The 27938-nt window shown below is 57.9% G+C and overlaps 6 protein-coding genes across 6 annotated transcripts; 4 read left to right on the top strand and 2 right to left on the bottom strand.

Annotated features, from left to right (window-relative positions):
- Positions 1 to 131: 131 nt before the first annotated feature.
- Positions 132 to 1900, top strand: MYCTH_2305337 (uncharacterized protein). Its single transcript, XM_003663359.1, has one exon. It carries the CDS (start codon positions 592 to 594, stop codon positions 1729 to 1731), a length of 1140 nt encoding a protein of 379 aa, XP_003663407.1. The 5' UTR covers positions 132 to 591; the 3' UTR covers positions 1732 to 1900.
- A 2379-nt stretch (positions 1901 to 4279) lies between these two features.
- Positions 4280 to 7058, top strand: MYCTH_2305336 (uncharacterized protein). The gene has a single exon (XM_003663358.1). The coding sequence runs from the start codon at positions 4729 to 4731 to the stop codon at positions 6772 to 6774; it is 2046 nt and encodes a 681-aa protein (XP_003663406.1). The 5' UTR covers positions 4280 to 4728; the 3' UTR covers positions 6775 to 7058.
- Positions 7059 to 7514: 456 nt separating this feature from the next.
- Positions 7515 to 11121, bottom strand: MYCTH_2305333 (uncharacterized protein). The gene is made up of 2 exons (XM_003663357.1): positions 8332 to 11121; positions 7515 to 8272 (listed from the first exon to the last, which is right to left on the bottom strand). The coding sequence occupies exons 1-2, from the start codon at positions 11021 to 11023 to the stop codon at positions 7605 to 7607; spliced, it is 3360 nt and encodes a 1119-aa protein (XP_003663405.1). The 5' UTR covers positions 11024 to 11121; the 3' UTR covers positions 7515 to 7604.
- Positions 11122 to 12578: 1457 nt separating this feature from the next.
- Positions 12579 to 18849, bottom strand: MYCTH_2305331 (uncharacterized protein). Its single transcript, XM_003663356.1, has 4 exons — positions 18654 to 18849; positions 18421 to 18443; positions 13781 to 18295; positions 12579 to 13722 (listed from the first exon to the last, which is right to left on the bottom strand). Exons 1-4 carry the CDS (start codon positions 18711 to 18713, stop codon positions 12714 to 12716), a joined length of 5607 nt encoding a protein of 1868 aa, XP_003663404.1. The 5' UTR covers positions 18714 to 18849; the 3' UTR covers positions 12579 to 12713.
- A 1748-nt stretch (positions 18850 to 20597) lies between these two features.
- On the top strand, positions 20598 to 23294 carry MYCTH_93648 (uncharacterized protein; the record flags this gene model as incomplete). The annotated part of the gene is made up of 1 exon (XM_003663355.1): positions 20598 to 23294. The coding sequence occupies one exon, from the start codon at positions 20598 to 20600 to the stop codon at positions 23292 to 23294; it is 2697 nt and encodes an 898-aa protein (XP_003663403.1).
- A 1558-nt stretch (positions 23295 to 24852) lies between these two features.
- On the top strand, positions 24853 to 27787 carry MYCTH_2305328 (uncharacterized protein). The gene is made up of 2 exons (XM_003663354.1): positions 24853 to 25196; positions 25908 to 27787. Exons 1-2 carry the CDS (start codon positions 25035 to 25037, stop codon positions 27681 to 27683), a joined length of 1938 nt encoding a protein of 645 aa, XP_003663402.1. The 5' UTR covers positions 24853 to 25034; the 3' UTR covers positions 27684 to 27787.
- The last annotated feature ends 151 nt before the right edge of the window (positions 27788 to 27938 follow it).

The following is a 27938-nucleotide window of genomic DNA, read 5'->3' as shown; positions in this document are numbered from 1 at the left end:
CATTCAGGTGCGCCCAGGCGGCCAATCGAATCCAAGAGAAACCCCCGGCCCCCCCGGCAGGCAAGTTGGTGACCCCATGCATCTTGTGCCCAGGCGAGAAAGCAGGTGTACGGATTACAGACAATGATGACCAGGCATCGAATGCATCGCCAAACTTCAGGCACCCACATCGCATCAAGTTCTTTTGTTCTTCATTGTTCCACAGCGAGATACCCGCCAGTTTTTGTTGACTTTCTCTTTTGTACGACGAGTGCCGCCATAGTTAACATCTTCCCTTTTGGGATCCGAGGTCATTCCTGGTCAAAGGTAACCCGGCCGCTCTTCGATCGCTCTCCGAACCCGAAACGCCGCCCGAAACGCCGCCCGAAACGACGCGCCGGTCAGCACCTGCAGCCCTTCCTCTCCCTCTCCGTCCCGTCCGTTCAACGCAGCTTCGACCAATTATCTAGAGTCTCTCCATCACTTGCACTAGGACGACTTGAATCCGCCCCGTGCGGCGACTCGACTCCCATCCCAGACTTGGTCGTTCCGAACCTCCAGCCAACGAACCATCACTACTACTACTACACACGCCACACGAGACCAACAAGCATGGCACCCCCTCTCGAAATATCCATCCCCACCACCTCTCTACACACCCCGACCGACAACAACTCGAACCCCACCGGCAAACCATACACCCTCTACAACATCACCCTCCGCCTCCCGCTCCGCTCCTTCGTCGTCCAGAAGCGCTACTCGGAGTTTGCCGCCCTGCACGAGACCCTCACCCGCCTGGTCGGCGCGCCGCCGCCGGCGCCGCTGCCCCCCAAGTCTTGGTTCCGCTCGACCGTCTCGTCGCCCGAGCTCACGGAACAGCGCCGCGCGGGGCTGGAGCGCTACCTGCGCGCCATCGCGGAGCCGCCCGACCGCCGGTGGCGCGACACGCCCGCGTGGCGGGCCTTTCTGAACCTGCCCCCCTCGGCGGGCGGCGGCGGCGGCGGCGTCGGCTCCTCGTCCGTATCCGGTTTCAGCGTCGAGGGCCGCATCCCCGCCATCGGGCTGCGCGACGCCAACCTGGCGGCCGCGAGCGACCCGGCCACGTGGGTCGACCTCAACAAGGAGATGAAGACGGAGCTGAGCGCGGCCAGGGCGGCGCTGGCGCGCAAGGAGCACGCCACCTCCGACCCGGAGGCGCGCGAGGCCGAGGCGCAGGCGCGGAAGGCCCTCATCAAGGCGGGCAGCCTGATGGGCCCGCTGGAGGAAGGGCTGCGGGTCATGAAGGAGAGCGGCAGGCTCGGCGGCGGGGAGTTTACGAGGCGGAGGGACGCGGTCGAGGCGGCCAAGTACGAGAAGGGCCTGCTGGACCAGTTGGCGGCGAGCCTGGCCGCGAGGGGGCTAAGCGGCGGCGGCGGCGACGCGGGGCGGGGGGAGCAGGGGGAGAGCGACAAGGCCAAGCTGATTGGGTCGCGGCGGCCGGCGGGCAGGACGCTCGGGGCGCCGCCGCCGGAGACGGAGGAGACGAGGGAGCTGGATAACGAGGGCCTGTTGCGGCGGCAGAAGCTCGTCGTCGAGGAGCAGGACGAGCGCGTGAACCTGCTGGGGGCCGCGGTCCGGAAGCTGCACCAGCTGGGGACGGCGATCGAGGGAGAGGTCGCCCATCAGAACAGCCTGCTGGATCAGGCCAACGACGCGGCGGACAGCCTGCACCGCAAGCTCGGCGTCGCCAACCGGCGCGTCAAGAACCTATGACGGGAACCGCCGCCTCCCGGAGCGACGGTGGTCTGGGTCTCGTCGGACGCCTCATCTGCCGTCTCCGTCGGCAGCGGTTCGTCTAACGCTAGAGCAGCGACTGCCGCGGCGATACCGGGGGAGAAGACGGGTGGTGGGCGACAGGCGGGAGGCGGCGTGATCAACACCCTGCTGTTGCTGATGGTGAAATCTGTCCTGGCCGGCGTTCAGGGGGCGGCGGCGGTACAATGGGTCTTGGGAAAACTACTGGACGCACTGATCTGGGTCGTCGAGCTGGGCATGCTCTTGCTTCAGCCTCCAAAGTGAGACTTACGTAAACTGTGGAAATTGGGGACTACATGGCGGGCCGGCAACGGATGGCGATGGCATTTTGGTTTCCTCAATACAGGCTTACGGAGTATTGGACATCTTGTGACTTGGGTTTCGCTCTTGTTTCCTTGCTCTTTTTTTCTTTTTCTGTTTTCATTTGGGCGACCTATCATGACATACGGAGTATCATGTACACACTTTGGCAGAGCAAGCAAGAATGTGAATACCATCTCGGTTGTCTTTCGTGTCACGTGGATCACTTGAGCATTCCGGAGTTCACTTTCCCGCGTTGCCACCAATGTCTACTCTACTCCGTAGATGGGTTTGGATGGCTTCACCGCGAACGGGGACGGCGCGTACTCCCGGGGCAAAAAGGTCTTGTCTCTGCTGCGTATTCCTCGTCGGCGGTGAGGGTCCAAACTATTCCCCGTTGTTCGGAGCTGATGACTGGTCGCCAAGAAGCTCTTGGGCCCTCCTCATTGGCGTGTTGAGTAATGCTGAGCTGGCGGTCCTGCGACATCACTCACGATGGATGGCGCAGGGGGTTTCTTCTTCCATCACACTCGTTGCTCGGCAACACTCGGGGGAAATTGACGTAAACATGCCGACGGAGATTGTTCTTTCTCTCGTCAACCAATCTCCCTGCGCCTGGCCTTTAGCCTCACTTTACGATCTTGTAGTGGATCGACATGACGGATATTGCTTCGACGTGCCTCTTGTCGCCGCCGCCGGGTCGAAGGGCGGAGTAAGCTTTCTAGGATGGGTGTGAAATGGGGAGGCTGGTCTGGTGCTAATGGTCGGACGAACAGGGGGACTTCACTCGTTCCGGATGGTCAATTGACGTTAACCCCACCCCGCCAATGCTCGAACGTTGATCGGAGCCCAAGCCGCGGATTCGCTTGTGTCTTCAGGGTCCTCGTGTGACCCGGTCGGCGATTCGCTGTACGAGTGGACCCGTCGCAACCCTTTCCACCTGTCAAAAAGAACAGATGGCGGGGGCTCAATTGGGATTGGGTGACTGGATGGTTCGACTCGGGACTTTTGGGCACACTTCTCCATACCTGCGTCGTGTATCACCAGCCCCTCCCAGAGGAGGTTGGTCAACGTTTTGTGCGCTCTTTTGTTTGTTTTCTTTTTGTCGCGGAAAGCTCTTGCCGGACGCGCTGCTTGGCTCCCAGCGAAACGCGCCTCGAGGAAGCGGAGCCCGCGGAGAGGGGTCGAGGGGAATGGCGATTGCAGGCCTGTCGCTGTGACAAAGTCGTTGAACGGCTGGCGAAATCATGCTTGCGTGGCCACACATCCATGACGTTGAGGCCGCGCCGCGGGAACGCGAGCATGGAACTCCCTTGGAGAGCTTGCACGGGTACCTGGATTCTCTATTCTCAATTTAAAGAAAGCTGAATGAAGGCGCGCTTTGTAACCAGAATACGGTGTAGTTCTAACATGTCTCAGGTTACACTTGACAAGTTCATTAGAGGATCAGCGTACAAACTTGTGCAGACATACCTGCGCAAGTTGCGGCCGGTCGTGTTGTATTCCGTCGGGTGACCCATCCACACTCCCCGCGTGCGCGTTGGAACGAGAGCGGGAACGCCCGGCAGGCAACATGGGTGCGGGAGGTGCGGGAGGGACGGCTCTGGTGGCTCGTCGTCGCTTCCTGGCCTCTCTGGTTGGGCTGCACGCTGCAGCTGATGGGCCGTGCGCCACACCACTTCTTCTGCCGCCGAATGGCCAGAAGAAGCTGCCGAAAGTAAACAGAACAGGGGACCTGCCTGCAATTTTCCTAGAGAGGCCACCGTCGCTTTCGCAAAACTCCCCAACTCTAACAAAGAAGCGAGAGCTGTCACGACGGCAAACCTCCGAGTTCTATACACAGCGCCCGTTGCTTCAAGAATTCCAGCACACACGAGCAATCGGCGACAGGAAGAGCGCCGCAGATACAAACGACACCGCCAACACCGCCGACACCGACCGGGGTTGGTAAAATCGCGGGGCTGGGGGGAACAGTTTCGGGCTGGATTGCGAACGTTGCCGTCAGACTCCCGGTGAGACAGGGCCGCTACCGTGTGTTCGGCCCGTCTGGCTTGAGTACGACCTTCACTGCTGCTTTGCTTGTGAGCGTTCGGCGTTTTCGGTGTTATGGTCTTCTTTTGAGTGTGGGTGAGTCCTCTCGTTCTGCGCAAACCGACAGCAACGGGCCTGTGCCTTGTAGCTCGCCGTCACTTGGGACGACGCATACTAATGATGTCCCTGATACCAGTTGTCATGACGTTACGGTCCTTATGGCTGCATTGAGATACCACTAAGCTTCTGTCCGCGCTCGGTTTACAGTCGGCAACCTTGTAATCAACAACCAGCGCCTGGCATCTTCGCTTCGCCAACTCGACCGGCGGCACACTTGCTCCTGGGCCGGCTGGGCCCTCGCAGACAATGGATCCGCCACCGCCGCCTCCGCCTCCGCACGGGGAGAACCCCAGGACGACGGCCGGTGGCTCCGGCCTCCCGCCCGGGAAGTATGACATCTTCATCATCCCCGAACACTCGGCCGGCTCGGGTTTCCTATACCTGCCGTCTCTCAAGCCCCAATGGAACAGCTTCATCGCCGGGGTCGTCAGTACACTGGCGGTGGTTATCATGACAAACCTGGCCACTCCTCTGTTGGTGAGCATGTTTAGCAGCCCAGACAAAATGTGGTCATTCCTGTGGGCAACCCTGGTGGCCTGTGTCGGCGCTGCAGCATTTCTCCTGGGTCGCCACCAGAGCGAGCCCTCGGCCCAGCAAAGTCACGGAGGCAATCGCCCCGGGGGCTACGGAAAGCCGGGTGGAGGATACGGGGGAGCAGGGTCGTCGTGGTATACCCCGCCCCCTCAAAACGGCCCTCCGCCAAACCAGTCACCACCTCCGCCTCCTCCGCCTCCTCCGCCCCAGCATGACGCGCCGAGAGGCGGCGGCGGGCCGTACCAATCCTGGCACGAGCAACCGAGACAGCAACCCCAACCTGAGCCCCAACCTCAACCCCAACCTCAACCCCAACCTCAACCCCAACCTCAACCTCAACCTCAAGCCCAAACCCAGCCTCCGCCCCAACCGAACACTCAGACGCAGCCTGAACCGACACCGGAGGCGAAGCCGCAAGAACCGAAACGGGAGGAGCCCAGCGAAGAGCCCAAGCCGCAACCAAAGCCTCCACCAGAGCCGAAGCAACAGCCTCAACCACCTCCCCCTCAGCCCGCTTCCGCCAAACCTGAGGCCCCAAAAGGCGCTTGGGAAAAAGCGAGGGAGGAGATGCGTCGAAGAGAGGAGGAGCGAAAAGCGAAGGAGGCAGAGGCTAAGAAGAAGGAGGAAACTGCTCGGCGGTTGCGTGAATTACGCGAGCGAGAAGCGAGGGAGCGCGATCTCAAGGAGAAACTCCGGCAGGAGCAGGAGGCTAAAGAAAGGGAACGCTTGGAACGGGAACTACGGGAAAAGGTTGAGAGGGAGCTACGTGAGAAGATCGAGAGGGAGAACAAGGAGCGTGAGGAGGCCAGACTCAAGGAGGAGCAGCGGAAGCTGGAAGAAGAGCGGGCACGGCAGGAAAAGGAGCGCCAAGCTGCTCGGGAGAGGGAACGAAAGGAGCGCGAAGAGCGCTTGGCCCGGCTTCGCAGGGAGCAGGAGGAGAAGGAGAAGAAGGAGAAGGAACAGAATGAGCGCAAGAGCACGACCTATGCGTACTCGTCGGTCGGCGAGAAGACCAGCATGTGGCCAAACGGCAAACCGCCAAGCGTCGCGCCATCCCAAGCGGCGTCTACTCCTCCACCATCGAGACCATCTCCTGCGCAAGCTCCTCCCCCATCCCCAACGAAACCGGCCCCTTCGCCAACCCGCTCCGCCCCATCCCCCACCAAGCCTGCTCCCTCCGCCACTGGGACCGAAGACACCTACTCGTTCCGCCCCTACGACACCCCGAAAAAGCCCACTGCCCGCAAGAAGTCGGTTTCAGACTTATCCGAATCTTCCTGGGCCCCCTCGGCCTCCACCGCACGCACCACCCCGCCACCCTCCACCCGCGGACCCTACACGACTAACGACCCCCAAAAGATCGTCATCAAGGCCGTTTACGGCTACCTCAACCAGTTCTCCAAGACCCCCGCCTCCCAGCTCGTCTCGGGCGTGGCCCCCGTCACGGATGGCCTCATCCTGCGCATCACCTCGGCGGGTCTCTTCGTCGACGACGACGCGCGCGGCGTCGCCCAGCGCGAGTGGGACATCAAGGCCTGGACCCTCAAGCTCGTCGAGGTCTGGTGCCCTGTCCACGCCGTCTCCGCCCAGGCCGGAAACACCCCCGGCTCCGTGCCCGTCAACCACCCGTTCTTCAAGACCATGCCGCAGAGCGCGCGGCGGGCGGCCGAGCGCGGCGCCACCAAGACGATGCTCGGCGAGGAGGCGGTCCAGTACATCGAAGAGTTCGGGAGGGTATGCAACGGGAACTGTCGCCGGGCCGGGGCTGGGTCGGCTGCGGGTGCGGGTGCGGGTGCGGGTGCCGAAAAGGGCAGCGGCCTGCATCTGCTGCGGGCCACGATCAGAGATCAGGAGGGCAAGCGGTTCTTGTTTGTGGTCGGAGAGGAGGAGGCATGGAAGATTGCCAACGGCCTGGCCGCGCTCAGGGGAAGCAGCCAGGTCAGGGCGTTGGGCGTCGCCGGGTTCAGTACGATGGAGTCCAAGACGCTGTTGGATACCCTCGGATGGACGGCCTAAGTTTTTGATGGGCGCCCTTCTCTGGGGAAAAGGGGGGGGGCGCGGGCCGAGCCGCAGTTCGGGGTTGGGCCGAGGTTTTCAATTGGTCTGGGGGATGGATCTCCACCGTAACCTCGGATTTGGTGGTGGGCATCGATGGGGTCGACCCCACCCCTGCCTTGATTGACATCGATCCCGAGGCAGGAGATCCTGGCTTGTTTGTTGAGAGAAAACAGGGGGGCCACTGGGACGACATACCACGGAGCCATCGACAGGTTAGTTATCTGGCCGGTTTCGCGTTCTTGCGACGCGTCAAAGATTGACGCGTCCGATCAAGCGCTGTGGGATGAAACTGTTCTCCAGGGCCTTGATACATCTCAAGGAGAGAAGGAAACGAGCAGAAAACGATGAAGTAATGCGTTATGAGAGGAAGAACGATCGAGGAAGTTAGGGAAACTGATGGTTGTGCGCAGGAGGGGGGATATATCCATGTTTGTCTCGGAATTTCTTGTGTTATTCATCAGCCAAGATTGCATCTCTCGTTTTCCGATGCTGTCATCATCCTCCTGTCACGTAAACAAAACCTTGCATGGCATGCATTTGCCGGGCGGAACACAGCATATCACGGGCATTCGACAGTGGCGGGGTATATATACAAATACTCTCTTTTAATACTGAGCATCTGCTGCATCCACATTATTCCGTCTTGAATTATGCACTGCGTATACTGTTGAGTATGTATTACATCCCTATAAACGCCAGCTCCCCAGCAGCCAAGAGAACCCAAAGCCTCCCAGTGTTTCTAGTGATATATCTATCTTTCCATCCATCCACACCATCCCATATTATACTCAGATTTGTCCTCCCATATTTCCCAACAGGTGTTGCTCCGGGCGCCCGCTTTGCATTCCATTCCGACTCAGATTGTGATACACTTGCGTCTGATACCCCGCTCGCCGCCGGCCGAGCTTTAACAGCGCCCAGTGAAGCCATCTCCCAATCATCCCCTTTGCAGGACCAAAGTTTTCTTCCTCTCTTTCTGACCTGAAAGCCTCCCCGTCGAACGATAAAAGGTACTTTTCAAACAACCGGGGCACCACGATCCATCGTATCCCTAACCGTGCGACAAAATCCACGGAGTGGCCCAGCATAGCCCACGCAATAAATGACCAATCCAGAACGTCCATCTTGCTAGGCCCCGTCATAGTGACTCTTGAAAAGGTATACAGCGCGACAAGCGCGAGATGCAGCATGTCCCAGATAAGGCGGACCTCCATTCCCGGTAATAGGAACATTTGGACTAAAAAGAGCGAGTGCAGCACGAGCTTCGCAATGATTGAGGCTTTTGCGAGAAGGACGAGGCGCGGGAACTTGGTGGCGCAGATTGCGATGGCGAGGCCAACGCAGCCCGAGGCGACGAGGCCGTCGAAAGCAGTAACGGCGAGATATGCCGATACCGGGGTTATGGCCTCGGCAAAGGACAGGCGAGCTGGGAGAGGAAAGGGGTATGTTGCGGGCTCTGTGATGAAGTTTAGCAACGGGGGATATTGGGCAGGTAATCAAGGAGTGGGAACCAACCTCGTTCCAAAACGACCTGCCAGGTTTCGGGAAGTTGTTGGGCGACTAAGATCGGCCCCTCCTTCAATGGGGAGGCGAGAATGTCTCCTCCATCGGGTACGCAAGAGACTGTCAGTGGACAGTCGTAGACCGTACGCAGAATCCCTCGGTAGTGCTCCGCAAACGCAGACCCCAGGTTCCCGTCCAGGTACTCAGTTGTTCTTTTGCTCGCTGTCTCCAGGTCGCGGTCCCCATAAGTTTCATCCTCGACCAATTCAAACGAATTCTCGTAGTCTGCATCAAGATTGTGGTAATAAAGTTTCCTGACATTCGTCACGACTCTGCGAACGCGAAATAACGCGCCGGCGAACGTCTTTGGCGCGCGACTGAGGCCCTCAATGTAGCCGTTCGGCTGCACGCCAAGCTCCGGTTCAAGCTGGACGGCAATGCAGTAGGGGCCGATCTCGGGCGTTGCAAACTCGTCCATTTCCCCTTCTTGTCGGTGGACAACCACAGAGTACTGGTCTCCCGTAGACGTATCCCGTAATGTGAAGGTGTAGCTCGAGAACGGGTCGACGTCAGCGGTGCAGACCAGTATAGCTACCTTTCTTCGGCTCACAGAATTATTCGGCAGGTACAGGTCGTCGTTGATGGATCGGATATTAGTAAAGGTGGATCCAAAAGTGAGTCGTTGTCTGGAGGGATACAGTGGGAGCCAACGATCCCGGTGACTCCTCGTTGGGTTATGGCGTGGACCGTCCATGTTAAAGAGCAAAGATATTGGGATTCCGTCCATGCTCCTCAAGATGCACGACATGCGATCAGCCGACTTGGAGAGACGCATGATAGGCTCGGTATTGAAACCGAGCAGGCTTGCCATGATGATATGCATGTCTCCCGGCACAGTGGTTGTGCGTTTGCTCAACTCGTTCCAGACCTGGACAAACAGCGTACAGAAATCTGGCGCCAGTTGTCCCTGGCCTATAGCGGCCCTGTTTGGCTTGACGCCATTCGCGAAGGCCGAGCGGAACTCCTCTCTGAGCGACCGGGTAAGGCTCCTGATAATGGAGGTCTCGATACCAACACCCATTGTCGGAGTGCCGCTGAGTAACTGCACGGGCTTGGTTTGCGGTCTCCGCAGCAGTGCTCTCTCGATCCAATTCGCAGGATGAGTAAGCGCCTCTAACCAAGCAAGTCGTCGCCGTCTGGCGGTTGCGGTAGATGATGCCAACTTTTCTTTGGGTTGTGGCGAGAAGCCATCGAAAGTGCCGTCGGCACACTGTACCTCGCAGGCCGAGGCCAGGGCTGCCTCATGAAAGGCCCACGACCTTCCCATCCAAGGGCTCACTGCAAACCTCGCAAATCGTTCGACGCTGTCCGACTCCACCATGGAGGTCCGTTCCAGCGTCGAGTCCAGGACCAAGATTCGGTCGGCGGCCTGATAAACCGCGGGAAGCTTGTTGATAGCACGGAGCCTCGGGAATGCAGTCGCTCCCCCGGGCGGCATACACAGAGCGTCGATCCAGAGATACTTTGGTCGGCGTGCCGTCGCCGTTTGGAACCCCGCGTCGAGTGAGGTCAAGAGATTCAACTCAGCATCCCCATCCACACTCTGCTTGAGGGGTTTCAGGTTGCTCATATGTGCATGGAGGCGGCGTAGTTGGCACTCCGGAAGTGCGTTGGTATGTGCGTTGCCAATGCCGTCCGACCACACATGGGAGACGACAACGTAGCGCGTTCGGGCGGTCATCCTCACAACTTCGATCCTGACCCCGGTCCTGGAAGAGCCTCTCAGCCGAACTAAGGGTATCCCTCCATCCTCGATGATGGCGCGGATCTGATCCATCGGCGCGGCCTTGGGCTGACAAAGACAGCCGCGGCGGGCATGTTTTGGAACATAGCTGAAAATATCGGCGTTGCTAGCAACACACTCATCGTCGGTACAGCTCTGGTGGCTGAGACCCGGGGAGTACGTCCGGAACAGGCGAGTGAAGTAGTACGCAAGGGCATAGTTGTACTGGGTGAGGACTTTCCGTGCGTAGAACGGGCACCAGCCCCGGAGGCGCAACACGTCGAGCATCAACTGCGCACTCGGAGTCAGGTGTTGCCTCCCCGGAATGTCTCTCGCCGGGGTGACCTCACGACGCAAGCGGGCAGCGGGCGAGGGCCATGGCCTGAGCGTCTCGTCGATGTCGCCCCGGGCCAAATCCCACAACACGCCCTTCAGGGTAATGCAGAGCACCTTGATAGATAGGACGATGGTTGGGATCGGCTTGACGTGGCCTTGCGATACCTTGTCGAAGTCCTCGGCCAGCTGGAGGACTGCATCGAGAAATCTGGCATGCTCGTAGAGCAGCTGCTTCCGGTCTTCGTACTCGATCGCGTCTCGGGATGTCGAGCCGTGGGCAGTGATGGCGTGGGCGGCGAGCCATTCGTCGAGCAGCGGGAGCAGGGGCTTCCCTGATACGCTCCGCGAGACTTGGAATTCGCGATAATCGATGGGCTTGCCAAGGAACTCTGAGATGGTGCCGAAGTAGAGCCAGGACTGGGCTAGAGATGCCAGACGCTGCGCAGGCAGACTGGCCCACTGGTTGCCGAAGCCGTGGAGTTTGGGGAAGTCCCAGAAGTCGGAGCCAAAGACGTAGGGCGTGTCGGCGACGAAGGGGATATCCAGAGCCTCAACGCCGGAGGTGGGGTGCGGAAGAAAATCCATGATCCGTGCTCATTTGGAGCCATCCGCGACGCTTGTGAGTGCGGGGCCCAGCCACGGCTCCATCGTTCTTCTGTTCGGATTGCGCTACTCGGTGAACTGCCGACTCCCCCGATCCAGGAGCGTTTCCTGGTGGGTGCGGTGAACCCGGATATGAGCCGTTTGGATATTTTGACCGCAATGGGACGGACGGCTTTGGAATGAACAGGAAAAGAGAATTGGAAAAAGCAAACGAAACCCGATTGTGGTCCGCCAGAGCGGAAGGGCCGGGGGGGTTTCCTGCCTGCATGACCGCCCTGCGTGCATTTGCCCTTTCCGCGGTTCCACGCTGTCGCCCGGCGGAAGGTGCACTCCAAGCTGTCCAACTAAACGGTGGGAGAGGTCGCACCCGAACGTTCCTTCCCGGCTCAGCCGCCCAGGTGGGTACAGTACATCCGTACAGACGATCTGATCTGAGCACTGGATGCAGCCTAGGATCCGGATTAGGAAACGTACAGATTACCGCAACTACCACGCTGATGAATGAGAGGGTTGGTCGGCTGGCTCCTCTGCCCCATTTCCTACTTCTTTTGCTGCTATGCGAAAAGGGAGTCGCCGGTGGTGTCCAGTGGCCAGTCTGGCTGACAGCAGCAGTCAAAACTCTTTGCCGAGTTTAAAACGCGATGTGCGCTTATCTCACTCGCCAAGAATCCTCAAGATCCTTCCATAGTAGTTGAACGTATCGTCTTGGACCCGCGGCTGCAGGCGTGCAGGGATAGGCTCGCGTTTCTGCAACTCTGCCGCTGCAGCACCGGGGTGGCGCTTGCTCAGGGCAGCCTTTTTTTTTTTTTTTTTTTTTTTTTTTTTTTTTTTTTTGACTGCGCACCAATGGTGTCGTCCCAATTTCACTGCGACCACCAGTCCGTTCCAAGCAGAACCAAGGATCAGATAGGCGTGGATTTCAGGCGGTAGTTTAAGCCATCATGCAGTCGCAGGTTTTCTTTTCTGCATCCACGGCAGTTAAGCGGGGATCCGGCATTAGGTTCGCATCCTTTCCGGTCTGTGCTGTCGGTTAGGAGTGCCAGTTGGTGTGCCAGTTGGTGTTAGGTGGTGTTGGTAGGAGCAGTTAACTGGCAGCCCCGGAAAAACATGAACAGCAGCGTGACCAACCTGGCTCGCGTCTTGTTCCCCGATCGGGCCAAAACCTGGAGCCAGAGGAGAGTTGGTGTTTGGCGGTCACAGAGGTTCTATCTCCGCTTGGTAATTTTCGATACTACGGAAACACTACGGAGTACGGATACGGAATGCGCCAATTCCTTCGTCCACGAGACGTACCTCAGAGCCTCGCTCATCATTGAGAAAGCTCTTTGGCAGTGTGATAGTACTTGACGTTTCCCGTAAGGCCCAAAAGGGAGCGGAGCCAACCCGTCAAAGGCCAGCCTCATCTAGCATACTACTTACTACTTATGAACAAACCGAAGAAATATATTGTCGATCTTTTGAGCGACTCCTGTCCTGGTGCATTACTCACAGAATTGTCGGCTCTCATCAAATCCCATCTCTACTACAGAAACAAGAGCCCAAACAATCAACGCCCGTCACCCATTACCCGAACCGCAAGACAGCCATGTGCATGAAAGCCACGCACACAAGGGGCTGTAAAAAAAAAAAAAATTGAAACCACTAAGCCTGCCATCATTTCGATGGCCGCCTCTTACTGTCCCCCAAGCGTTCCCGCCAAGTTCATTGACATATAAGCATCTGCCTTCCAATCATCTTCTTCCTGCACATCTCCCATCCCTTCCGCGCCACCACCGCTCCTAGGCCTCAAGTCCCAATCATCCAGCGACTCGCGCCCATCCACACCGGGTAACCTGATCTGTGGCGGGCCCTGAGACGACATGGACCCGCCCACACCCTTGCCATTGCCATTGCCGGTCCCTGTACCCGGGCGGGAGGAGGAGGACGTGTCGTTGACGACTTCGGGCGTGGACTTCTCATTCTCACCTCGCTCCTCACGCGGTACAAATTGGTTAAAATCGGGCAGTTCAAACCCGTGAGCTGGGGAGGGGTCGACGAGTCCTTGGGATGGTTGTTCCTGCCGCTGCTGCTGCTGTTGCTGCTGCTCAGTGCGGTGGTCCTTTGTTGGCGTCTGGTCGTTGTCATGGGTGTTGATTTTGACTTCATCTGCCGGCATCTCGACCGGGCCAGATCCCGGCGTCATGGTAGCAGCCGCCCTATTCATGCTGTTCATGGTCATAGTCCTGTCGTCGTATCCCTGGTCTCGATGGTACTGCTGTCGCAGTTCGAGGGCCTGGGGCGCGGGTTCGGCGTTTCGAGGATTGTTTCCGCCACTGCCGCTGCGGAAACTGCCCAAGCTGGCACGGTGCTGGTCATCGGGCAGCCCGCTGCCGTGACTAGAGGCTTGTTCACCGGAGGAGGTACCCGGCGCGCCGAGTGGTTCGCGATCGTTATCCTTGATGCTGAACTGGGCGATGGTGCGCAGCTTGCGGCTGACCCAACCTGCGAGGATCTTGCCCCGTTGCTTTTCGCCGAGCCGGCTGCGCGGGAAATCGCCCTTGTTGACGAAGGCAACAATGTCGACTACGATTTGATGCTCGTTGAGGATGGCATTGACGATGACGGGGACGATGGATGCGAGATAGGCTTTGCGGGCAACTTCGACTAGGACGACAACCAGGCCGCCGGCTTGGAAGATGGCACTACCAGACACACAGTCAGCAAGGAGTCAAGGTCGGTCGATCTGATACCAGCACTCACCATCCGCCCGGCACAATGTGACGATGGCACCGCTCCACGGAAGCCTCAATGTCCATCGGGAAGTGGCTCAGCCCGTTGATCTCGAAGGTCTCCCCGATACTTCCCAGCACGAATAGCACCTGCATGTCAACTAGCGCACCACCAGGCCCAATGGGCCGCCGCACACTATGAAGGAACCCAAGGTCTCCGGTACGCACGTACCGAATGCTTGGGTCCTCAACCGTCCTTCCGTCGAAGCGCCCGGCATCAAAGGCATCCTTCGACCCATAGAAACCCTTTACGCACGCCTCGGAGTCGACCCAGATCTCTCCATACTCGCCTTCGCTGCACAGCTCCCGACTCTCTGGGTTAACAATGGCAATCTGCGTCGACACGGGGACCATGCCCGAGTCCTGAACAAGCAGAGCCTTTGGCTCCCGCTCTGGGTCCGTCACGAAGACGAGGCCACGCCGAAGGGCCTTGGGATCCAGCCAAAGTTCGATTGGCTCGATGCACATGTACGACCGAGAGGCGATCATGGGATTCAGGACGTGCGAATAGACCGTGTTAATAGCCGTTCGATCGAGGCCCGTCGCAGCGAAGTGCATGCGGACCTTTTGAAAGACGTCGACCCGGGGCCGCGACTCGGCCGAGATCATCATGTTCTTGAGTTCGTGTAGCGTGAATCCTTTACCAGGCATCAGATTCATGGCATGGTCCAGCATCTGAGGGGTTGCGTAAGTGTCCTTGATCTTATATCGCGACAGGATTAGGAAGAGAGAGGCGGGATTCTGTGCGAAGTCGACAGGAGATAGGAGGTATGTAGGCGTGCCGATGTAGATACCCATCAAGCATGTGTGGATGAAGCCGAGTCCGGTTGTGCTCCTCACGCAGCCCAGCACCGGCCGGGAGCTCGTCATCTGGCAAGTTTCCTTCTGCACCTTACACATGCCGAGAATCGTGTCATGGCCGAGCTGCACAGCAAGTCGCCGCTGGTCGGGGGTCCAGTAGGTCCAGATGATGACCGGGTAGCCGGGCTGGATCCAGGCGGGATCCATAGTGATGCCGAGATCCCGCAAGCCGCTGTTCTGCTTTGGCGGTTTGCTTGTGGTGTAAATGTTTGGAATCGTGATCTTGAGCACCTGCGCGGTTTGTTTGATATGCTGCGCGACCGGCTTCGTCTTCAACAGATGATCAACGTCTTGGTTGACGAGCACGGCCCTCACGCGGAACTCCGATATCAGGTGCAGGAATGCCGGAACATCCTCCGACAAGCGGTTCTGATCCATGGGTGCGAGAGGGATAATGATGACCCCGAGGTTGATGCAGGCGTGAACAGCAAAGACGAAATCTTCGGAATGAGTGTACATGAGCACGACATGGTCGCCAGCCCTGAGCTTCACCTTGTTCTTCAAATAGACGGCGACGGCGGCGATCTTCATGTCGAACTTTTTCCATGTCACGCCCTTCCCTTCTTTTCCTCGTCCGTCGATCGTGCAGAAGGCCAGTTCCTCGGGCTGCCTCGCCACGCGCCACTGAATGAGATCGGTGATGCTAGAGAAGTTGTTGAGCGGCGTTGACGTCCTGTCGTCAATTACCACTTCCCTACGGTCGATACCCGAGTACTGCTTATCTGCTTGAGCAAGAAGCTCCCCTCTGGAGACGCTCGCCATCGGCGACCAGATGCCGCCGACCGGGTCAACGCCTACGGGCAGATTAAGCACCGCGTGCTCGACCGCGAACTTGACGTGGACGCACGGCAGATTGCCCAGGTCAAACTCTCGCCTGCACAGCATGTTGCCGATCTCACGGCGGCCGTTCTTCAGCACCCTGGGCAGCGAGTTGGGCGCGGTGATCATGACACAGTAGACGCGGAGGTTATGTTCCTGCAACAGCACGTCCATGCACCTTTCCGCAAGGGAGTCGAGCAGCGCCGTGTCCAGCTGCCTAGGCGGGCCTCCGCTGGTGGTAGGGGCAGTGGATGCCGCCTGCGTCTCGAGTACCACGACTGGGAGATGTTCTTCGTTGACAAAGACATCAAACGCGGAGCAATCGAAGACCTTGGGAACGTTCTTCATGATGCTGACCACGATGTGCTGAACAAAGAAGTAGCGATGCTCCGTGTTCTCGGCACCGCCGTCCTCGACCCATTCGACCTTCTGCCGAATGCGGTCTTCGTACAGGCCAAGGACATAGACTTTGCCTTCGATGATGGTACCCAAGAGCCCGGTCCTCAGAAATTCGGGCTCGATCGCTGTGGGGGTCGGATCGCCCGGCTCAAACTTGTAGGGCCGTGCGTGAAATATTTGCTCGGTGTGCTTCGGCAAGGCCCAGAAGCCGCCGGAGAGGGAAGGAGAATCGACCCAAATCTCACCCACGGTGTTGGGCGAGGAGAGAAGGCCAGTCTCGGGATCGACAATGGCGAGCGTGGCATCCGGAATGGGATAACCGAAAGCGCCGATACGAATGGTCCCCGGCTCGTTCGCGGCACGCTTGTTGACGTCGTCTCCGATGGCAACAACCACAACCTCGTTCGTCTTGAGGGCTTCCTTGTCGAGTAGGACTTCGCTCAGCTCCATCTTGGCACGCTCCTCTTTGGTAGTTGTCGTGCTCTGTCCAAGCAAGGTCGAAAAGCCATTTGAAGGTGTCGGCTTCTCCTCCTCCTTCTTTTCCTTTGCCTTCTCGTCCTCCGGCCCGCTCTCGGCTCCCGAGTCGAGCTTCAAAGGGCAGCCCATGCGCTCCTCGCCGCCGAGCCAGTCACGGACGCTGATCAACATGCCACCATGCTCGGGCAGACAGAGCATGGGTGCTACCACCTCCCTCGACCGCGTATTGCGGAGAGGGCGGAACCAACGGTCGGCGAGAAGCTCGTTGAACTCGCTGTCGACAGTAAGGGTGTCTATCAAGCAGAGTTTGACGCTTTGGAAATTTGGCTCCATGCCTTTCTTGAAATTCCTCGTCGCCATGGGATCGGCCTGATAGTTGTATGCCGCCCGTTTCAGGCCAGGGTAGTCGGCAACCATGACGGTAGGCTTGTATTTGGTGATGAGGTGGGCGTATAGGCCGGGTACTTCAACTGCCTTGTTTTCCAGCCAGACAGTGGTATGCCCGCCGTACACCGTCCAAAGAACGCCCAGGATCATTCCGATTCCTTGACGAGCGTCCAGATAAGACAGCAGAACCTCACTGCTGGCGCCGCCGCCTATCAGACGACCATTCTTGTCTCGTAGGGTTTTGTTGAAGGTGTCGGCTGGCCCGTTCCCTGGCGCGCTGGACACGATGGCACTGATACAGGCCATTTGATGCATGATGGTCCGGTGGCTAAGGACGACGCCTCTTAGATCCCCTGTAGGGGCCCGAGAAAACTCGATGTAGGCCAAGTCCGGGACGGACAGGGGAGGAATGTCGTCCTTGCGTTTTGAATGGTAGCTGCCGAATTCGTTCGTCTTCCACCACTCGACTCCCTTGGGCCAATTGAGTTTCTGTGCGGTGATGTCACGCTGAAAAGCCTTGAGATTGTTGTCTGTCGTCAGCGCTAAATGTGCCTGCGTGGAAGTCAATATCAGGTTGAGCTTCGCATAGTCCTGCAAATCGTTGATGGGCACCGCGACCACTCCGGCGATGAAGCAGCCCAGCAGCGCGATGGCAAAGTCGATAATTTCGGCATCCCGGTAGATGAGCGCAACACGGTCCCCGCGGTAGAGAGAACTCTTGTCGCGAATCACCTGGGCCACCTTCTCGGCTCTCAGGGCCAGCTTGTCCCAGGTTATGGAAGCGATCTCCTTCCCCTTACTGTCCAACACCCAGTAGGCCGGAAGCTTAGCCGAGGTGCGGCCGCGGTGCCTAAGCACGGCCGCTATGTTGTCGAAGTTGGACATGGGAACGGTCTCATCGTGGGGGTCGTGAATGGCAAAAGGTAACTCGCGCGGCTCAAGTGGCATCAGAAACCGGAGGGCGTCTGGTGGCGGCAAGTCGTTTGTTGTAGGCATTGGTGGCGCCATTGCCGCCGTGGGAGAGAAAACGTCGCTTGATGAATACCTCTGGGGGCCCCCATATTCTTCCGGCGCAGCAGGATCGTATGCCTGCCCGGCAAAGTCCGAAAAGTAGGCCTGCGAATCCAGCATCGTCCCGGTTCTGCTGTCATACGGGTTCTGTTGCGGCTGATCCCCATACCCAAGATTATGCTGCTCGGGGTTGAAGGCGTAATCTCCAGAAACCATGGTGTCCGAACGAGTGGAGGGTTCGGCGACGGGGGCCGAGGAGAGAAAGAGCGAATGGTGCTGACGCATGTTCGGGCGTTGTTCGGCCATGGGTCCTCCGGGCGCCAGCAAAGACGCAGGATGCGATTCAACGTTGAGGTATTGGGGACTGGGGGGCTCCGGGCCCGCATTCAAAGCGGCCAGCGAGGCGGCGCGGTGGTCTTGGGAGGATTCATGGTGGTCGTCGGGAGAGTGAACGCGCGGGCTGCCCGTCTTCAACTCGGGGACGTTGCCAAGTCCATACTGCGACAGCAACTGCGTTCGCCGTTTTTGGTACCTGGGAACAACGGGGAGGTTGGTTAACGCTTCGTTACTAGTAGAAATGGGTGGCACCCGTCTAGTGGGTTGCTGGCGGAATCTCGGGGATTGGAACAGTGGACGCGATCGCAGAGACAGCCATACCCTTTTTGAGTGATATCACCCTCCTGTTGCGTAACATAACAGGTCAGCGAATCTCACCTGGAGTCAAGAAGGCAGAGCGACAGAAGAGGGTGAGTTAAGGAAGTGCAACCGGGCCGGGATGCTGCGCCGGCCAGACAGCCATGATGGAGACACACAAAGGCTCAACGGCTGAGGAGGCCTGCGCAGAAGATGGGGAGTCGGCAAGGAAAGGAGCGCAGTTTGGGTCGACGCACCTCAAGCTCCCTGTCCAGCTCCTCGAGCTTCTCCTGCAATTCAGGGCTGAGTGCAGCCATGGCGTCGTCGGTATCGGGCGCTAGTCCAAGCCCGCTGGCGTGCGCGAAGAATCAGGGAAGCGGAAGCAGGCGGAGGCACAACGGAACCCTGCGCAGTCGCTCTGAAGGGTCGTTTTCCAAGCGGACGGTACGCACAGGTCCCCGCGCCATACAAATACAAGAGCGCCAGTTGCCCCGAGTCACGCTGCCCCCAAGGTCGTTCGCCAGTAACGGGCGCTCGGGGGGTGGGCTCTGGGCGACAGCACGCTTGTCCTTTCGGCCTCTGGGATGCAATGTTGGGCGTGGGTGGTATTCACGAAGGGTCGACCTGGTCGATACTGCTAAGTGGGTGGAAGAAGGGAATCGGTGGGCAGCGGAACTTGTCGCCAGATGGAGTGGGTTTGGTGGGGCGCCGTCAGTACGAGGACGGGAACCAATGACCCATGACTTGAAGGGAATGGAGCTAAGGCAACCCTGCAGTGGACGAACCGACCCCTGGCTCCCCCGCTGCACTTTGGCGCGTGGTAGGGGTCCGCCACTTACCTAATCAGGCACGAGGTAGCACCTGCCAAGTTGTACGGAGTAAGAGTACTACATAGTATGTACGGATGTACAGTACATACGAGATCTCCTGAAAGGGCGCCCCTTCTGTTCTTCTAGAAGCATAAGACCTGGCACTTTTGAGGCTATCGGACAACAGGGACAATTCAAAGCCCGTCTCGATTTCTTTATTATTTGGAAATGGATAAAAAACTTCTATGCTGTCGAAGCCCAAGATTTTCTGGGACGCAACCAAGGACCTCCCAAGTGACAAATCACCCCCGGTTCGTTAAGTGCAGTACCAGACCACTCTTTGGCGTCACTGCTAGTATTTTTGGGCACATATGTTCATACGTGGTGCATCCTGTAGATACAGAGAACTTTAGCGTGGAAGAGCACATACGGATCACAAGTTGCCACCATAGCTACGGAGTACTCCGTACACTAGGCAGCCCCACATTTGACACCCACCAGGTACGGAATACTTGCGAGAAAATTCGGGTTGGCATGCGAACCTTGAACCAGAACCGAACAAACGCCTTCCCAAGCCCTTCCTTTGACGCCTTGAGAATCCAGGCCGTCCAGTCGTCGACTTTGGAGGTTTTAAGTCGGCCACGAAGGGGGAGTTGACCATAGCCATCACCGGTATAAGCCACTCCCTTCTTCCGCAAACCCAGCTTTCCCACTACTTACTTGTCTTCACTCGGCCACCGCAGCATGATGAAGTGAACGCATCTCACAGACCTGTTCTGAAACTCCCGTGTTGAGAGACGCTTGTTCTTCGCTGATTCTGCCTCGCCATCTTTCCAGACGTCCACAGCCCAGCAACATTGCTGATCGCTGAATCCCCCGCCAACCCATCCCCCTCAGATGTCTAACTTTAGCCCATCTGTCAGCTGCCATTGGATTGTGTTCATTGTTTCCATTGAAGCTTGTTTTAAGCTTAACGGGAAGTTGCTTTCCGAGTCCTAGGCGCGCTTTGTCTCTCAACTCCCGCTTTGTCTTCGAGCCAGGAGTTCTGGGACTATCTCGTCTCATTACAATGGAACACCCAGCCTTTTATCACCATTGTTCTGAAGACCCTCGCTTTGGCCGAGTGTCCAAGACTTGATTCAGGAACAGGGAGAAGAAGAGTTTGTATATAATGGTCCCTCTCATATTTGAACAAGCGAATTGTTTCTTCACAAGACTTGGTACTCGTCCGAGCTCATTCGTCTTCTTGCCGTTCTCAGGACAAGGGCGGTTCAACAGATCTGCTACTTAAGGCTCCATTCATCCCGATTCTCTTTCTTCTGAAGTTCAACCTGTCGAAGCGGACAAGTTCCTTGTTGCCAACCACCATCTGTTTCCGACGCCTCTTCCATCATGCCTCAGGACAAGGACGGGGTGGAGGGGTACGATGACCCTACCCTAGGGGTCGCCCCAGAGCACAACGACGAGTTTTTGGGTGAAACACGGGCTGGGAACTTTGGGGATGTCACCTTTGACTATGAGGAGGCCGGCATGCTAGGCTCAGTACAAGTGGCAGGGAATGAGGATCTGTTCGGCGACTTGCTCCCAAACCCGGGGACGAGTGCTGCCGACGCCTCCGTGAACACTCCAGCTGCAGAACTCGGAGCCCTCGAGGCACAGTCCGCTTTCGATTTTCCCCAGATCGACCCCGTTATCAACCCGGCTGTTACCGCGGAGGCGTCGCAGTCTCTGCAAGGTCAACTTTCGTCACCATCCTCTGTGCTACCCAAAACTTCTGCAAATCAGGCTCACCAGGATCTCGTTCCTGGCCGAAGACAGATGCTGCAGGCTCCCGAAATTCCAGATCAGGGCCGCTCTAAAGCACCTGAGCAGAACCTCGCTGACTTGAGCCAAAACCAGGCCAGATATCTCTTTCGCCCCTCCCTGGGCCAGGGCAATGGCGCTAACCAAGTAGCGGCAGGGCAAGGAGCAGCATACGGGAACCAATTCCAGTACAACGCGGCGTATGGAAATCCAACTTACGCAGCCCCGCCAGCGCCGCACATCGGGGCCCAATTTGGTGGATTCGCGAATATGTTCGCGCAGCCCGCTCATAATCTGCATCCCGGATATCCATTGAATGCCCCTCAAGTCATGCCTAACCCGATGGATATGCGAGGCCAAGGTTATCCGGCGGCTTTCATGCCCCCCATGCTCGGCCTGGGGGTTCCAGTTCCTCACAACGCTCAGCTGCCCATGCTTAGCCAGCTTAACCAGCCAGCAAACCCCCCGCCGCTCAATCAGTCTGTGGCTCCTGGACAAGGCCACCCTCTCAACGGTACGAAAATGAATCACAAGCGGAACCGGAGAGGCTCGCCCAGCAACGATCCCAGCCAGTTCTACGCTGCGCCCATCGGATTGCTCCGTCCATGGGGCCCCAAGGTCGTCGTTGGTAAGAACAGACAAGAGGAGCACATGTTCCGGTATTACCAGCAGACTGCCGAGCTAAGGCCCTCTCTCACCTATACCAGGCAACAGCTCGTGACCTTCTTCCTGGGACACGGGCATCCGTATCCCCGGCGAAGACTGACGCTGTGGATTCAGAACACGCCCGCCCAGATCAACGAGCGATACGCAAACCGGAGCGACTCGAGCAAATGCCGATACAGAGATTGCCCGGCAAAACAAAACACCATTCTCAAGGGTTTCTTTCGCGTCGCGTTTGACGAGTTTTCTGACGAGACCGGCACAGTCCGCGACCCGTTTCGCAATGCTGGTTACATGCACTTGCATTGTTTCGAGTCGGTGTTCGACTTGGCCTACCTGATTCACCACGGGGCCGCTCGTCACAATTTTAGAATCCTTCCTGACCGGCGGCATCTTATCCACGAAAGTAGAAACCCTGCGTCCATCAACCGAGATCATGGAGAGATGATCGAGGCATACGATGCGTGGGTAGAAGGCCAAAAAGCCCGGGCTGACAGACTCGAACAGGACAATGCTGCCAGGCCTCGTGGTCAGGAGTATACAGGGTTCGACCCTGCACCGCGAATGATCCTTCCACATGCGCAGCGCCTTGGACGCTCCCTGACTGACAAGCACCTAAGCCTGCAGGTTAAAGGGCGGGCGGCAACGCGGGAGAGTCGCGGTGGCGTTCACATTGGGATTCACAGAGGCGATCTGGACTTGTTCGTGCACCTGCACCATCAAAAGAGTCGGGGAGTACCGGTGGAGCGAGCCCTAGCGGCTGTGCCGGGCCAAGAGGGGCAGGGCGCTGGAGCTGCCACATCAGCTCACGACAGAGGGAAAAAGCGGGCTCGCGACGAGTACGATGATGACGAGAGCAATGACGAGAGCAACAGCATGTCGTCCGACTCGTTGCGCAACTCCAGGCGTCCCAAGTGCTCCAAGCGGCAGCACACCCCAAACGATCCGGGTCCCTCGGGGACCCGACCAGATGTCAGGCCCAGAACCGCAGGGAGGAAACGAGGCCTCGGCGAGCTTGATGACACTCCCGCGTCCTCTGCACCGAAGCGTCCCAAGCAATATCATATTCCGAGCTCTTCAAGCAAAGGCAAAGAAGTGGTCAGGCCCGCACCACTACTGCCGCCGCCGCCGCCGCCGCCGCCACTTCAGAGGTCTTACGCCAACTTCCCCAGCTCGGCGTACGAGCTCCGGACCGAGGATCCGTACAGCGGTCTGAACGACGGCAGGTCCCAGTCCCGTAACCCGGGTCGCCCATCACCACTCCTGACGTTCCCGAGCACTGCCACGGGCGGCGGCGCCAGCACGCGCACCCGGGCCCGCGAGGCCGCCGGCAACGACACTGTCGACCGGCTCGCGATGCAGGCGCAGCCGACGCGGGCATCGGCGCACGCGATCCAGTCACGCCTCGGCCACCAGCCGGCGCACGTCCGGTCGCAGGTGCTGGCGGCGGTGCCCGAGGAGTACGCGGCCCTGATGCTGCCGCGCAGCGGGACGCTCCACGATGATCGGCTGGCCGAGCGCATTGGGCGGCTCGGCCGGCGGCAGCGGCTCGAGGTGGAACAGGCCGTGGGGAGGCTGGAGAGGAGGGGGAGCTCCGACAAGAGGAAGTGTCAGAGTCTGTGATGTACAGTACGCACACACACACACACACTCTCTCTCTCTCCCTCGCCTCCCTTTCTGGCTTTCCCTTCCCCTTTCTGCCTGTCTATCTAACTATAATACGTTGGAGGATGGACGGTGAGGTGAGCGAGTGAGAGAGGTAAGTGCGGAGTAACCAAGTCTAAGGTATATATACATACATATCAGGTAAGCGCTCATTTTTGTTTCTTTGCTCGGTCTCAAAGCCAGAAAAACCAAAGGCGGGCGCTGTCATGCCATTTTATAGCAAATAAAAAGCGAGGGCGTGTGGCGCAATCCGGGAACAAATTGCATGTTAAACTTCTTGAATATAATATTTTTAAAATAGTCTGTTAAAGACACAATCTTCCGTACGAAAGTGAATTGACCGAGTCGATCGATAACGCAGCTCCGTGCAAAATGGCAGCACAAAGGTTCGTGATTAACGCGATTTGGTTAACGTCAGCCTTGGGCGACCCTGACTCGATCAAACTATTTTAGCCTGCAAGGGCCCTGTTGTCTTCTGGTATTTGGTGGCCTGACCATACCCCCCCGGACTTGGCCTGACCAACCCCCCGCCGGTCTTAATCTCTGTCAGCCGAGCATGGACCAGGCGGGCCCGCAGGTTTGGTGTGTTCCCCGCGCCAAGCAGAAACCCGGTTTCGGCGACGCCTTGCACCAAAGCCAGACATGCATGCATTGGATGCCTGCCACAGGAGCCTTTTGCGAAGCCAAACTGGGTATAGGTGGTCGGTGCCTTTGGCTAGGGTTTTTTTTTTACGCTTCCGGTTGCGTCATCCATGGCTGGTTCATGGAAGAGGCTGCAAGTTTGTCATTCCTGCAGGTTGTATCGGGATCGCCGTGCTGAAAGCCTAGGAGAAACTATCTTCAAAATACGGCAGCCGACAACATCAACTAGTCCAACATCACGCCGCACTATAAAATAAACGAGTTCAAACTCTATCTGGGACACGAGCACCTCTAAACAAGAAAGTTACAGAACTATCTCCCTTTTACCTCTTCCCGTCATCTCAAGTTTCAATCGGTTCGCCACTCGCGTGTCTCAGGAGAGACGGTTCCACGTGCTTGCTGCACGCAGGCGGCAATGCACTCAACCCCTTCACGGAAGTGCGAAGCAACACGAAAACGGGGAAAAAAGAAGGCGCGGCTGTGCACCACAAAAATTCCATTGACCAGCTGCTCTAGCTCGCCTCCTTCTGGGTTCGGTCATTGGAATGTTGCGCTCTTCTTATCTCGCCTACTCACTTAAACGGCAAGTACAACAAGTAAATATATATTACACATTCGATGCAATCGCCTATACGGAGTATAATCCCTAACAAGGACCTTCCCGGCCGAGTGCAAGTCTGTTTCATTTTATCAGCTCATAAAATTGCGCCTCGAACACTCGCGGCACCAGGACAATCGAAGAGGTCACGGAAAGCTGTTCCCACTTCAGTGCAGCGATAGCAGCATTGCGGGCCATTCATCTTAGTGTCCTCCGTTCAAGTATGAACGGGGAGACGAGAGGCTGAACGCCGGGCACTGTCGCATTCCGGGCCGGCACACGCCAGCCACCCCTCGACACGGAACTCGAGAAGATCTGACGGCATCCGAAAGTTACACAACAGCAATTCACTCATCCTGGTTTTGCGGTACAACGGCATCCACTCGCCGCAGCACGCTTACTCTTGCCGTCGCACTGATTGGACACCTTAGCAGGTCATTGTCATCGCGGTCTCCAGCATGCCGCAGGTGAAAGCAGAGACGATGGGGCTATCCAGTAGCGAGGCGGCCGACGCTAGTCATGCAATGGCGGGTGATGCGATTGTCGATGATGCGCCGGCACAGTCACCTGCAACTGCGCCTGTACCTGCACCTACACCTGCGCTGCAGGTCATTGTCTTGGTGAGTTGTGCATTCTTACGTCGTCAACTCTAACAAGCACACCACACCGGATTCTGCCTGTTTTCCAGCTCCTGCTGTCCCCTACAGAATGCTCAATAACGGCACAGTCTCTGCTACTGCTGTCGCGGTCGAACGAACGCTTTTTTCTTCCCTCTCGGCCGAGTGGCCTGCTGGACCTGTTGCTGGGCATTGGCATGCTCAAGCCCGGTTGTGTGGATCCCCGTTTCGGGGCCATGCAGGTCTAGACACAGTCCCGGTACCGGTACCCGGTGCGCCGAACCAAGCGGGGAATTCCGGGCGTCTCTACCCTTCGCTCTTTGAGGCCCATTGTTGGCTCGAGTCTTCTCGACAAAGCGACAAAGGGCGATCCTCCAACCAAGCACAAAATCAGGCTTGCCCCCTAAACGCGGGACAATTCCGCCTGGGAAATATACGCACAGCGCCACTTAGACTCGTCTGGCTCAGGTGCTGCTAACTCGAGTTTTTTGTTCTCCTCCTGCCATACTACTAATAGCCCGTCTTGCCCGGAGTGCTCTTTTTCTCTTTTCGTCCTCATTCTCAGGACTTGTGTGAAGAAGGGGCTAGGCAGACCGAAGAAGCCAAGTGGAATCGGTGCCAGTTGTGCTGCTCCTTAGCGTCGGAATCCTTTCCTCCCAGCCTGAGCAGGCCGCGAGCATAGACTTCCTTTGGATTTGACTAACTCATCCCCAGGGCTCCGGTGGAGGGCCTTTAGAAAACAATGTGACGGCCTTCCTTGTGCGCTCCGTTGCGTCAGGGTGGGCCAGGGGCTCAGTTGTTGCCGTTGACGCCGGAGTACACCTCAGCGCCATCAAGACAATACTAGAGCAAACGCAACCGGCAAAACTAGGACAGCCAGGTGGCCCTGCATTGCCGCATACGCTCACCACGGGTCCTTTTGCGGGCCTCGAAGTCCATCATGCCACGGCCGATGCAAACGCCGCCGAAATCCACAAGACTCTAATAGAAACATACCTGATAACACACCCTCACCTGGACCATATCGCAGGGTTCGTCATCAACACGGCCGGCTTATCAGGCTCCCGACCAAAGAAGGTCGCCGGACTCCCAAGCACCATCACTGCCTTGAAGACACACGTCTTCAACAATGTCATATGGCCGAACCTGAGCGACGAGAACAACGGTGCTGGACTTGTCACCTACATGCGACTCGTCGAAGGCGGGTCTCCAGCGCTTGGAGAAGGAGAAGGAAGGGGCTACCTCGAAGTCTGCAGCGGGCTTGCTGTCAAGGCATGGAGCGTCAGTCATGGCCACTGCATCGAGAGACACAGTCATCGCGGTAGCAGCAGCACCCGTCATGGCAGTTTCGACGCCTCGTCGATGGGCCCTGGTCCTCCGCAAGTCGTGCCGACTCCTTCCCGCAACATCCCGCAACATACGTCTTTGCCCACCAACATCGGCGCCTACTTGCAACAGCACGAGCGCATACAGTCTTCGCCGGCCAGCAGGCGCGGCAGCTCGTTCTCGGTTGCACCGCCCATCGATGACACAGTCTGCGTCTACGACAGCTCCGTCTACTTTGTCCGGGACCTCGCCACGGGCCGCGAGATCCTCATATTTGGCGACGTTGAGCCAGACAGCATCAGTCTCTCGCCACGCAACCGGCAAGTTTGGCAGGAGGTGGCGCCCAGGATCGTCTCGGGCGACCTGGCCGCCATTTTTATCGAGTGTAGCTACGACGATTCGCGGTGCGATGAGCGCCTCTTCGGCCACCTCACCCCTCGGTTCGTTTGCGAAGAGATGATAGCGCTGGCGGAGGAGGTCATTGCACTGCGGCTAGAAAAAGAGAGAGTCATGTCTGGTGGCCGAGTCGGCGCCGAAAGGAAACGCAAACGCCTCAGCGATGAGGGCTCCCTGCCGAAGCGCAAAAACACTCCTCAGCCAAGAGGGCCAATCTCGGCCGCCGATATCCCACTTTCCCCTCGGAGCATCGACCCTAGCTGGCACATCAAGCCCGCTGTCAACCCCGTCTCCGCCTATACGTCGGACTTCCGAGACCGCAGCCAAGACCGCATCCCGAAAACTATCCCGCTTCCGACACATCCCCTACGGAGCACAACCACTGTCGAACCCAACGCCGCTGAGGCGAAAGGACAAGACCAAGATGCGACATCGCGGGCAGTGCCCGAGCCGAGCCCCACGCCGATGTCGGCAGCAACATCAGCAACGGCGGCATCGACGGCCGTCACGCCGCTGGCCGTCGCCACGTCTCAGCTACACCTGCTACAGCAGGAAAACGACGAGAGTCACTCCTCCTCCTCCACTAGTCCTTCCCTGCGGAATGCGCTCAGGGGGCTCCAGGTGGTGGTGATACACGTCAAGGAAACGATGCTTGACGGGCCGAGCGCCGGGAACGTGATATTGGAGGAGCTGAGGGCGCACGAGCGGGAGGCGGGCCTGGGAATCGAGTTCTCGATCAGTGAGGCGGGAAGTCAGTATTTCTTTTAGGTCTCTGATTTGCTTCCCTTTCCTTTTTGTTTTTTTTTTCTCTGGGCTGAGTGTCCCTCACTTTTGGACTTGAAGGAGGTGCTGCTAGTTAGTACGAGGTGTATGAGGTGCATCAGGCGTTTGGCGTACAGATATTAGACGCGGGAGTGACGAGCTGGATGGGGAGTTGATGATGATGGCTCCGTTGCGATATTACTGTACAAAATTTCTACCAGCATGCCCATGAGTGAGCTCCTATAAGAGAAGAAGAATGGC

Source organism: Thermothelomyces thermophilus, chromosome 3 (assembly GCF_000226095.1).
Source record: "Thermothelomyces thermophilus ATCC 42464 chromosome 3, complete sequence".
Classification (NCBI taxonomy): domain Eukaryota; kingdom Fungi; phylum Ascomycota; class Sordariomycetes; order Sordariales; family Chaetomiaceae; genus Thermothelomyces; species Thermothelomyces thermophilus.
Note: the sequence above shows the minus strand (reverse complement) of the source record. Positions and strands in the feature narration are given on the sequence as shown.